This window comes from Lutra lutra, chromosome X (assembly GCF_902655055.1).
Source record: "Lutra lutra chromosome X, mLutLut1.2, whole genome shotgun sequence".
In the NCBI taxonomy this organism is placed as follows: Eukaryota; Metazoa; Chordata; class Mammalia; order Carnivora; family Mustelidae; genus Lutra; species Lutra lutra.
The window spans coordinates 36366127-36379186 of record NC_062296.1 but is presented as its reverse complement, the minus strand read 5'-3'; the positions used below and the strand labels follow the sequence as shown (position 1 = coordinate 36379186).

Genomic DNA, 13060 nt, shown 5'->3' with positions numbered 1-13060 from the left:
CTCAAAGGAGAGGAGGTTGCTTAAAAAGAGGGGGGTCCAACATAGGTCCTGTAAGTACTTGGCTTACATCATAGTTTGGAAAGGACCAGCTTCCTGAGTTGGGAAACTTCTTCCAAATGCCTAAATCTGTTTGGCTCTAGTCCCACCTGCTCCTAACATGCTATTTGCAGGCTAGCAGGCAGTTAGCACAAACACATAACGGGTGTTCGCTCTTCCGGCAAATTACAACAGCCTGGGTTAGGCTGATGATCTGGGTCATGCCAGGCTCTTGGACCAGCACTTCTTGCGTGATGATGGCAAAGCTATAGACATCTCCTGCAAAAGAACCTAACATGCTGCCCTTTGGGGTTCTCAACAGTTCAGGGCTGTCCGTAGCAACTCTGAAATGAAAGCATTGTTTTAAGAATGCAGGGAGGATTAACTGAAAGCCTTTGCAATGCCCTCAAGGGTTCCAATGGTGCTGTTTCATTGACTGCTTTATATTTTTATTAGACTGACTGGCATGCTAGTCCCCCCAACCCCGGGGTCCAAATCTATGAATCTAAGAAATTGTGCAGAGAGAAAGCATACTACTCTCCCCACTCCAGAACCATGCAGGCAGACACAGCAGAGGTGTGGAGCAGGGCAGAAAAGCTTGAAGTAGAAAAACTATCTGGCACTTGCTTTCTTGTTCTCTTGAGCCTGCAAGTAGCAATTGGCAGGCTTCCAGAGAAAGGCAAGTACACAGCCACTCTGGTTGCCATGGATTTGCTGTTGAGATCTATATGTGTCTGGTAATTTGATTGTGCTGGAGCTTAGGGATTCACAAGTTGCTTTCTCCAGGTCTTCTCTAAGAGGATTTGAGGATCTCCAGGCCTCCTCTATACCTCACAGAGCAAAAAGATGCAACACTTCCTTCAAGTCAGTTCTACAAATATTTATTGAGGGTATACTACGTACTGGATACTATGCTAGGTGCAGGAATGGTGCCAGAGTTGAATTAGACCTTGCCTCTGCCCTTACACGGTTCACAGAGTAATGGGCAGCATAGACATGTGATCCCCTAACTGCAATATGTGGCAGGACTACTTAAGTTAATGTATAAAGAAATACACACTGGGACACCTGGTTGGCTCAGTCAGTTGAGCATCTGATTCTTGGTTTTAGCTCAGGTTGTAATCTCAGGGTCATGAGATAGAGCTTCCCACCCTCTACCACTGTCAGACTCCATGCTCTGCAAGAAGTCTGTTTGAGATTCTCTCTCTCTCCCTCTGCCCCTCTCCCCACTCATGTCTCTCTCTCTCTCTCTCTCTCTCCCCTTCTTTCTTTGAAATAAATAAATAAATACATAAAACACATTTGTAATATAAATGCAGTAGTCAAAAATTTACATGGAATCATACAAAATTGCCATTTCTGTGGGTAAAAATGGCTGATATTGACAATTCCATGAGGCTCAAACTAAAAAAAAAAAAAAAAAAAAAAAGGAGAGAGAGAAAACTGAGCTGATCATATTAATCCAGGAAAGCTTCCTGAAAAAGTTAGATCTTAAAGGAGCTTTTTAAAAAAGTCAAGGATGCAGTTTCCTAGAGCTGAGAGGGTAAGGGCTTTGCAGGGAGAAAGAACAGTACGTGCAAAAGAACAAGAAGTAGAAAGGAGCAAATTGCAGATGGGGGTGGTGGTAAGCAGATTAGCTTGGCTGCAGAGAAGGGCTCTGTTAAGGAATAATGAGAAATGAGAAATGGGGTTGATGAAGTGGGGGAGGGACAGTGCCTAGAAGAATGAGGGCAGAAGGTGAGAGGCCCTGAGAGCCAAATGAAGGCATTTGGAGTGAATACAAAAGGCAGTAGGGGTTCGGGAGCTGGAGAGAGATTTGATGAAAGCTGTGTTCAGAAGATTAATCTGGCAACCTGCACAAGCTGGATTGAAGGAGAGAGGCTGAAGTCAGGGAGACCAGCTCGGAAGTCATTACAGTAGGAGCCAGAGGCGAGGTGAAAGGGGCCTGAATAGGGGTAGGGGTGGCAGCAGGAGAACAGGGAACAAGATACACAGGAAGGCTATAATGAAGAAGTTAGTGACAGGGCTGGGGATGGACTCAATGTGGTCCTTGGAGGGGAAAGTTTTGGAGTAAACAAGGGGTCGAAGTCCAGAAAGGAAGGCTGGAAAACAGCGTCTGCTGAGGGCAGGGGTGGTGGGAGGAAAGTGCTAGTTAACTTTTCATCTTGTTAACTTAGGTATTGGGAAGGGAGCCCAGGGGACAAGCTCCTGTGAAGCAGGAAGGAGGATGGAAAGGTCAGAGATTATTCTGGTGTGTTAGTGAAACCCAGGAAAGAAAATTCACCTTGGAAATTCCAAAGTTGAGCCAATCCTGATCAAAATGGTAGAACAGGGATTTCTAGCCTCACCCCCAATCATGTACTCATCTTCTCTCTTTGTCCTTCAGGTATCCCCAGTCTTTGTCACACACCACCCCCCCACACACACTCTCCTGCCCCCATGGAAGTGTCTGATATACTCACTAGAGTGGTTTTGCCTTTTTGCCTTTTTGCCTAGTAGGACTTAATATTTGCAAAGAAGACCCAAAGAGACTGAAAGTTACTTTGGTCAAAGGAATGCATTTCTGATTGTGGGATTTCTGGAATACCTTCCTGATATGGTTTGGAGGGAGGGCAGGAGGGTTATCTCAGAGCAAGAAAAATGCAGCTGTTTCTTCTGCTATCCTCTCTCCTACACATTTAAAAGCATAAAAAGGGAAAAGAAGACAAAACTCTCCAGTAAAAAGCTGGGTGATTAAATACAATCATTACCAAACAGTATTTTCAAAGAGCACTTACATGTATGTTGTTAATGGCCAAAATGAGACTTTATTTGCACCATACTTATGTAATTGAAAGTGGACAGTAATGAATACACTTAGGACCCACCCCCATTTCCCCATCTCCACTCTCAAGTATGATCCACTACCTACCATTAGACTTGAACTCTCAGGGAAACTAGAAAAATTACTTTGGCTTGTTTTGCATCCGCTGATGCCACTACCGACTCTGAGCCTTGCCATGGTGATAAAAATCAACTGTGGAGAGCCAGTGTGGTGAAGTGCAAAAGAACAGAAAACTCAAAGTCAAGAGACAAAAGTTCAAAATCTTAGCTTGGTCACTAAGTGGCTCACCTTACAGAACCTCTGCTTCCCCATCTGTAAAATGGACATTGAGTCAGATGATTTGCAAGAGCCCCCCAATTATAAGATTTTATTAGCCCTGTCATCTAAGGAGGAAGCGGCAAGTTTCCTTATTTCATTTTAGTACATCCATCTGCCGAGTCACCAAACATTTATTCTGCCAGGTATGGTGAAAGGCACTGAGGGAGGCAAGCCTGTTTCTTGCCTTTGCAGAGCTTGTAAGTTGAGTTGGGAGAGAAGACAGCTAATTAAACATGTAATACCAACAAAGTATGGAATTACAACAAAGTTCAAAGCCCTAAGGATCATAAAGAGGGAAACTTTGCTGAGCATAGAGGGTCATGGAAAGTCTCTTATTGAATCAGTGGTATTTAAGTTTAGCTCTGAAGAAGGAGTAGAATCTAGCCAGACTCAGAGGAGTTTATAACAGAGTGGGAAAGGAAGAGTGTCCCAAGTGATGGGCAAAGCACGTGTAAAGGTCTGAGAGTAAGAGAGAGCCTGGGGTAAATAAACAACTGGCAGGAGTTCAGCACTGCTAGAGCCCAGAGATGGAGGGGGAGTGATTAAGCAGGAGAGGTCCACAAGGCCCAAACCATACAGGGCTCATAAGCCATGTAAGGAAATTTGAACTTTATCCTAAGAGCAATGGGAAGCCATTCAGTGAATTTTGGCACAGCTCTAGCATGATCAGATTTGCAGTTGAGAAAATTCACTCTGGCTGCTGTGTGTGAAGAATGGATTGAGCATCCAGACTGCCATTGCAATTTGGAGAGTGAAATGACACAGTAAGAAGGAGAGACAGAGCAAGAGACAGGGTACACACACACACACACACACCCATCCTTTCCCCACTCTAAGACCAGAGTTTCTTAAGTTTGCAAGTTGCCAGCCTGTGAATTAAGTGGAACTCCAGGAAGATGGGCATTGTGTTTTAGCTTTTAGAGATGACTCATCTTAACAGGAAGCTAAGTACTTGCTGATCCGCAGCTACTGTCCCCGACATCCTAGCATTAATACCAGGCAACTACTCCAAACTTTCAAATTGGAATTAGCCAAACAATAACCATAAGACTAAGTTGGCAGCAAGCACAGGTCCACAGAAGTGGTAATTTAGCTGCATGTAGGGGCCAGTCTTCAAAAGACCTGAATCAAATTCCTGGAACTGCTGCTAAGTAGCTGTAGGACTGGGGCAAATCTTGAGCCTCACTTTATCTCATCTGTAAAATGAAAGAGTTGGACTAGATGCCTCCCTAACGTTCAATATTCGGCAAGTTTTATAAAGCACAAAGATACCACCCCTGATAACTGGGCTCTCTTGTCTACATCTACCCATATGTCTCTCTGTATCTTTCAGTGTTTGTTTCTCTTACATCAGCAGTTTTAAAACTAACACTGCCAAAGATTCTTTTAAAAAATATACGTTGTAATTTTCATCTGTCCCTCTGTCTCTTTTTTTGGGTTGCCCGTTTCTCTGCTTTTATGTCCCTCTCTCCTTCACCCTTGCAATGCTAGTTAAAAATTTTAATGCCCAAACTTCCTCTATGTATTTAATTCTACTCATTCTCTCTCCTTACTCTTTCTTTTTCTTACTTCCTCTTTTCCATCAGCTCATTCCTTCCTATTTCTCACTCACCCATTCCCAATTCCTCATCGCAGATTTCTCCCACTTCTTTGATCTGTTATGACCTCTACAGGCATTGTTTGGTGCAGCCACTAGGGCGCTAAATATAAGACAGAAAATACCAAATGCGCATTATGGGCATGCCTACTTATCTAAGTAGAAGGCCACAGTTCTGTCTGAAGCCATCCCAGGCAACGCATAGAGTATTTACTTGCTGGGACCCCCCTCCTCCTCCTCACTTCTTTCTCTTTGACAGAGACAGTAAGGGTAGGCTCTAGTGACATCCCATTCCAGAATGTGCTTTGTGGGGGTCCAGCTACCAAATTACCTTCCATTCAATCTGACAAGTATTTATTGAGCACCTACTGTGTGCCTATCGCTCAGCAAGTTCCTCCAGAGACTCCTGGGGTCTCCAAACAATACAACCTAATCCTGCCACAGCGGGATCTCAACATTATTGCACTGGCTTTGTTCTGAAGGCTAGGCTGTGCTGAGATTACAGCCTGCAGACTTCATTCAACTCCTTTGGCTTGGAAATGAGGCTGAATTTTCAACAAAAGTGGGGAGTTGAATCAGCCTGAGGCTTTAATTCAGTGCATACTCTCATTTGAATTTTGGAGTTACCTTGAGTGCGTCAGAAGAGTATAATAATACATTGCTTACCTTCCGCAGAAGTTTCCTCTTGGGAGACTTAGAGTTTCCAAGATGTCATTAAAGCCATAATCTGTCACTTTTAGTACAAAACACCCATCTACCACACAGTTCCGAGATTTCAACCTCCCATGAGCAAACTCTCCGTGGTGTAAGTACTTCATGCCCTGCAGATACAAACAAGATTTATTTAGTAACTTTTTTAACTATTTTGTGCTTTTAAGGCCAATTTCTGAGCTTGTTAATGGCATGAGCTATTATGGGCCAGAATTCAGCCCCTTTTTTTCTTATATGCAGGCAAAGCAAAACTGTAACAACAAGAAATATTTCCGGGTCCTTTCCAGCTCTAAGATTTTATGCTTTTGATGAAGAATCATATCTTGTATGTCTAGAGAATGGTATGCTATTGGGAGATTTATTAACATTTCAAACATAGGATGGATCCATACATATGTAATTTCCAAGAACTGGAAGATTCTGATTTTCTCCCCAAAAGATCTAGTTCAACTTTCATTCACTGTTGGAAGAAATGGAAATTGGTACTTCCTTTTTGGTGGACAGTTTGGCAGTAGATATCAAAATTGAAAGCATTCATACCCTGTGACCTAGGGATTGTGCTTCTTCTCTAAAGAAATGCTTGTACATCTGCACAAGGAGACACAAGAATGCTCAAGGCAACTATGCTTTACAATATTATATAATTAAAATATAATAAGTATCTGTCAAGAAGGGACTGTCCAAATTATGTTGCATATGAACTATGCAATATTCTGCAGCAGTTAAAAATAATAAAATAGATCTGTATGTACTAACAGGGAGTCATGGCTAAGCCATAAAGTAAGTGAAAAATGAAAAGGTGCAAAACTACGTAACAGTATGTATTTTAAAAAACAAAATCTATAATGTATGTAAATATACGTGAAATTAATTGCTATGTTAATCACCAAATTGTTAGCAATGGTTAACTGTGGGGGAGGATGTGAAAGAGGGTTGAGTAAATATTAATATTTTTCCTGTATATATTTATATTATTTGATTTTTAAATTTAATTTAATACATTACTTTTGTAATTAAAAATAGGTAATTAAAAAGAGGAAAGCTGAATATTGCTGATCTCTGCAGCTTGCTTTATATAACATTCAAATGTGATCTACAGGGACTCTTTTCAGATGGGTTTACTCATTCACATATAAATACAATTCATGTTCTAGTGCAATCATCTCAGAACTGTTTACGCTGAGCCCTTTTAAGTATCTGGCTCTATTTTGTGGCCTGACACCCCTCTGTATTTGTATGCTTTACATCTTGTGCCCTCAGAAATTCTGAAGTTGCCAGTACTCCCAAGCCTAATCTGCAGAGGGTGAGATTTCCCCTGGGGATTGTCTAATGCTTGGGTTTCATTCATCATGCTCCTGAGAGGACTGTCATTTAGAGCCTTCTCCCTTAAGTCATGGGACCTTGTTGATAGGATGAGTGGAAAGAGTACTAGAATTGAAATCAGGAGATTTGGATTCTATTATCAGCTCTGCCACTTAATAGTTGGCTAATAAATATTTATTGAGCACTTACTATGTATGGCAGACACTATAAAACAAAATGTACCTCATTTAGCTTCTCTGAGCCTCTGTAAAAGGAGGCTAATCGTACTTATTTTATGGAGAATTGGAATGAGATAATGTCTATAAAACTACCTTGAAAAGGGTTAGGCCATAGTATAAAGGTTAAGACTGCGGTCAATATGCAAGAAGCTCAGCAAGCCATTGATTAACCAGTTTAACCCCATAAAGATGCACATGGACACAATTTGCATATTATTCCCAGGAGTTCATGGACTCCACCAAAGCCCATCAATAGACCCATCCATGAACCCCTCTGACTCTCAGTAGTCCTTGCCTCAGAGAATGGAAGTTCTTCCTGATAGAGCCTATGGTCTTCTGGCTTTCTGGTCATGCTGAGTTCCATAGTTATACCTATGATGTGCAAAGACTTATCCCTTAGTTCTAGTCTGAACCACCTTTTAGAAGGTGAAAACCAGGAAATGAGGCTAAGCAGCGTCAAAAGATCTGGGAATGAACACTTTTCCACATCCAGAAAGCAGAGAAATGGAATGGAAGGAAAGGTTGCTTAAGGGGAAGAGTGCTCAATGGCAACAGAAAGTAAGGACTAATCTGGCCCTCAAACTGGGAGAAAAGAGTGGGGCAAGTAAGTCCCTTCTATATCAGTACCTTATAACAGATATGGGCAAAGGGACTATGAGAAGGGCTAGGGGGCAGACCCTAGGAAGGAACTTGGAAGAATGAGATCATCACAATGATCCAAGGAAAATTAAATACCCCAAAACTTTTAAATTCTAAGCTACAGGGAAAATCTAAGATTTCCTCAGTCTTTTTATTAACCTTGAAAAGATCCAGCAGAAGTGATGATTTAAATATCCAGTCAAGTTTCACATCCTGATTTGTCAATATGTCTTCTAGGCTCCTTCTGGAACAGAATTGTGTCACAATGGCAAATATCCCTGAATCATAGAAGAAGCCCAATAAAGGGTTAATATTTTCATGATGCAGGTCCTTCATCTGGAAATAGAGGGAGAGAGGAAAGTCACAACTGTCCTATCACAATTGGGGACCAAAGTTTAGGGCACATACCCTTCTCTTCATCCTTCCTATGACTGCTTACTGTGAAAAGCTGAATTTTGGTCCCCATGATCTCCAATCTTTAATGTTAGTCCTGTGATTATTATGTTTTATGGCAAAAGGGAGATAATTCAGATAGGCTTAATCTGCTTATATGAGCTCTTCAAATCAGAAGAGGAGGGAGGAGAAAAAGTCAGAGAGATTCAAAGTGTAAGGACTCAACACTCCATTGTTGGCTTTGAAGCTGGAGGAAGGAGGCTAGAAGCCAAGGACTGTGGGCAGCCTCTAGTAGCTGGAAACAGCTCTCAGATAACAGCCAGCAAGGAAATGAGGTCTTCAGTCCTACAGCTGTACAAAACTAAATTCTGCTGATAACCTGACTGACCCTAGAAGTGACTTCCCCCCAGAGACTCCAAATAAGAGCACAGAGTGACTGACACCTTGACTTTATCCTTATGTGACACTAAGTGGAACACCCAGCTGATCCCACTTAGACTTCTGATCTACAGAACAGTGAGATAATAAATGGGTGTTGTTTTAAGCCTATGTTTGTGCTACTTTGGTATGGCGATAAAAGTTCTACTCACCAATTCCACTGTGTGGGGGAAGGGGTTCCCCACACAAGCAAGCAATTCTCCTATACCAGCTGGATGTCCTATAATTCAACTCAATTCTAACACTATCTACCTGGAGATAGCATCAGATTCCACAGGTTAAGGGTTCAGTCCTACAAGACTGCTCCCCCATACACACTTCAGACACCAGTCACAAGTCCAAGTCCCCTGGGCTTTTACAAACCAGTTATAGACTGAAGGTTCTAATGACCCTCACCTTGGGTTTGATTAATTTGCTAGAGTGGCTCACAAAATTCATAGAAATATTTACTTACTAGATTACCAGTTTATTATAAAAGGATATAATTCAGGAACAGTTAGATGGAAGAGATGCGTAGGACAAGATATGGGGGAAAGTGTGGAGCTTCCATGACCTCTCTAAACGTGTGCCACTCTCCCCAAATCTCTATGTGTTCACCAACCTAGAAGCTCTCCAAACTCTCTCCTTTGAAGTTTATGAAGGCCTCATTACATAGAGGTGATTGATTAAATCATTGGTCATCCGCGGAGTCAACCTTCAGTCCCTCTCCCCTCCCCAGTAGTCAGGGGTGTGGGACTGAAAGTGCCAAATCTTCTTTTTTTTTTTTTTTAAGATTTTATTTATTTATTTGACAGACAGAGATCACAAGTAGGCAGAGAGGCAGGCAGAGAGAGAGGTGGAGGCAGGCTCCCTGCGGAGCAGAGAGCCCGATTCGGGGCTCCATGCGGGGCTCGATGCGGGGCTCGATGCGGGACTCAATCCCAGGACCCTGGGATCATGACCTGAGCTGAAGGCAGAAGCTTAACTCACTGAGCCACCCAGGTGCCCCAACCGCCAAATCTTCTTGGTGGGTTTTCAGGCAACTAACTAGCTCCCATCCTTAGGTGTGGTCCAAGTCTCATTAACATAACAAAAGACAATTTTACTACTCTCCCCACTTAGGAAATTCTAAGGGTTTTAGGAGCTCTGTGCTAGAAATACTGATGAAGAATATATATATATATATATATATATATATATATATATAATAAATTGGGTGTTTTTTATATATAGTATATATATAGTAATACATATTACTATATATATATTACTATAAATCACAATATCATAGGCAGTGATAGAAAATTAATGCAATGGTCAAAAGGGGAGATTTTAGAGAGAGATCTCTGTTGGCATATTAAGTGAATGCTAGGGTTGTGGCCTTCATCCTGACTCTTTAGGGACTCTGAAATGGAGCTCGGTGAGCCAGGAGAACTAAAGAAGTTTAATACAATGAAAGGTGGAATAGATTGTCTATTTGTGAATATTTATCTATTAAAATAAATAGCTTACATAAACATCAGGCCAAAATCTTCAAAATTTGTTTCAGAAGAAACATCTACAGTTTTGACTCCATTTTCCCTTGCATCATTAATTTTTTCACTAATGCAAGAAGCATTTAGTATGTACCCACAATGTCCACGGAACTAGACTGCATGCTAGAGATACAGAGTTAAACAAAATGAAATGTAGTACAAAATTACAGCTGTCAGCTTATTTGTCTATTACTCCCCCTTTGAATATGAACTCTTTTAGGACAGTAATCACTGAAAATGTTATAAATACCAGAGAAGTAAGATAAAGATGAAGAGAGAAGAGTGTCTGATGAATTTGACCAGTAAAAAATTATTAATTATAGAAACAACCTATAAATATGTTTACACCGACATACATATATATATATACACACACATGCTCACATATATATACACAAATTTTATATATATATTTTTTTTCATGTGGGAAATAAGGGAAAGGGTTAAATCACATATTATTCTATTCTGAGCATTGAGAGCATAATGGAACATTAACTGAGATGGAGTGCACTGGCTTAGAATATGAACTTACTTCTCCAACAGGGGGTTCCAAGCTGGTTTAATTTCTCCCTGGTGCGAATGGCAGCTATTGACCGTTAAAGCTGCCTTTTAAGGGGTGCCTGGGTGGCTCAGTGAATTAAAGCCTCTGCCTTTGGCTCAGGTCATGATCCCAGGGTCCTGGGATCGAGCCCCGCATTGGGCTCTCTGCTCAGCAGGGAGCCTGCTTCCTCCTTTCTCTCTCTCTGCCTGCCTCTCTGCCTACTTGTGATCTCTGTCTGTCAAATAAATAAATAAAATCTTTAAAAAAAAAAAAAGCTGCCTTTTAAGCATAAAAGCCTGACACCCATTACAAGTCACTTAGTCCACTGCAGATTAAACCAGCTAAGGAGGACATGTAAATTCAGCCCACACATAACAAAGTGGGCACTTACTATGAAGGTTTTATTATGCCATCTCTTAGGAAACAAGCAGCAAAAACTATTGGGTTCTAAACTTCTTTTGGAAGACAGAATACAAAGTTAGGTCTGTTGGCTGCCCAACACAAATCTATTTCCCTTCTTATTGGGAAAACAACTAGTCCACATTTTACAGCTTCCCTTGGACCTAAGTATAGCCATAGGACTGACTTTTAAGCAGTGAAATGTAAGAGGAAGTAATACATGCTCTTTTCTAGGTTAAGGCTTTTAAGAAGTAAATATATGCCTTTCATGTTATTTTTCACTTGTATAGAGGAATGCAGATGATGACAGGGTCCTAGGAGAGGGTAGAGCCATAAAATGGTTATATCCTGGGTCCCTGAATCCCTATATTGGAAAGAAGTCACCTGCTATCAAAGAACAACTACCTTGTACTGTTATTTGGATGAAAATTAAACTTCTGCTGTGTTTGAGATATTAAATATTTGAGACATAAATATTTATTACAGAATCTAGCTTTACACTAGTGGCCCTAGCATGTAAAACATTCAGGTTTTCCCTAGATCTTTACAGTCCTATGTCCTCAGCTACAACCATCATATGTCCTCAGCTACAATCAATAGAGAAGACCCCATACCAGGTAGATACCTACATTCAGTCATGTGCTACTGATATTTTGGACAATGCCAGGAAGCAGAGAATGTTTGGAATATACCCTTTTTAGTAAGACAGTCATCTGAACATTTACTGGGTAGGCATGTACTTCACCCCTTCAATAAAATAGTCATCATCAAATGTTCAAGAGTTAAATTGTCCTGTCTCCCAAGATGTTTGTTAGTACTCTTTCTGACATGAAACCTTTAAGCATACAATCACCAGAGGAACATGCTCCTGAATCAAGCATTAGCTTAAGTGATTTTAAAGAGGTCTTCAACTGCTTGACAATGTTTCTGGGACATTGTAACATCAGAATAATTCCTACTTGCACTGCAGCAGCAATACCATCCTAGTGGCAGGTATGGACCCTTATCAAAATTTAATTCTCCCTACCAGTGCCTGCCATTGCTATATCAGCCATTGCTACCTATTTTGGCAATAAGATTTTCTACCTCCATGGACTAACTGGCTGCTATGTCTTTTCTTCTATTTCATTTTGTTTTGTTTTGTTGTAGAGAGCTATTATTCAAGACCTCCTACCCTTGTATCAATCTATTCACTCTTTTTTAAAATTTAATTTAATTTTATTGTTTTCAGTGTTCCAAAATTCACAGTTTATGCACCACACCCAGCAATCTATTCACTCTTTACCACCCAGAGGTCAGTGGTCATATAGAACATATTAACCACGTACTAGTGGAAGATTTCTGATGTTATGTTTCCTGCCAGTAATACTTCATTAATTTAACAAACATGTATTGAATATCTTACTATATGTTAGGTCCTGAGGTAAGGGTTGGCAAGACAAATGGTGAACAAAATAGTATATGGTCCTTAACTTCTTAATTTAAATAATTACATGAAGAAATGTAAACTTGTGGGGTGCCTTGGTGGCTCAGTAGTTTAAGCGTCTGCCTTTGGCTCAGGTCGTGATCCCAGGGTCCTGGAATTCAGTCCCATATCAGGCTCTTTGCTCTGTGGAGAACCTGCTTCTCCCTCTCCCTCTACCTCCTGCTCCCCCTGTTGTGCTCTCTCTCTCTCTCTCTCTCTGTGTGTCAAATAAATAAAATCTTTAAAAAAAAAAAAGAAATGTAAACTTGCAACTCTGATAAGCCCTGTAAAGGAGAGGCACATAATGTAAGTATGTATAATTGGGGCTTTGACCAATCAGAAAAGTTGAGGAAGGTTCCTGGGAAGTGAGAATTGAGCTGGGAGTTAAAAGATAAGTGGAATTAACCAGGCAAAGAAGGGAGAGAAAAGTATTCCAGAGACTGGAAGAGCATGTGAAAAGGCTCTGTGCTGGGAGTATATCACAGTCCAAAGACAGAAAAAAAAATCCAGTACGTCTGATGCGAGAGGGTAAGGGAAATATTGTGGTATGAGATAAGGCTGAAGAGGCAGGGCAGAGCCAGACCCTAAAGGCTCTAATAGACCATTTTAAGCAGCCTTTTCTTGATATTAATGGCAATTAGGGG

At 41.0% G+C, this 13060-nt stretch overlaps 1 protein-coding gene across 1 annotated transcript in view; it reads right to left on the bottom strand.

Annotated features, from left to right (window-relative positions):
* The window catches only part of GUCY2F (guanylate cyclase 2F, retinal), an 86376-nt gene that overhangs the window by 23462 nt on the left and 49854 nt on the right, over nucleotides 1-13060 (bottom strand). Inside the window, 4 exon segments of the mRNA XM_047715101.1 lie at nucleotides 194-380; nucleotides 4787-4817; nucleotides 5470-5596; nucleotides 7826-8002. Coding sequence (XP_047571057.1) covers nucleotides 194-380; nucleotides 4787-4817; nucleotides 5470-5596; nucleotides 7826-8002 — 522 coding nt within the window.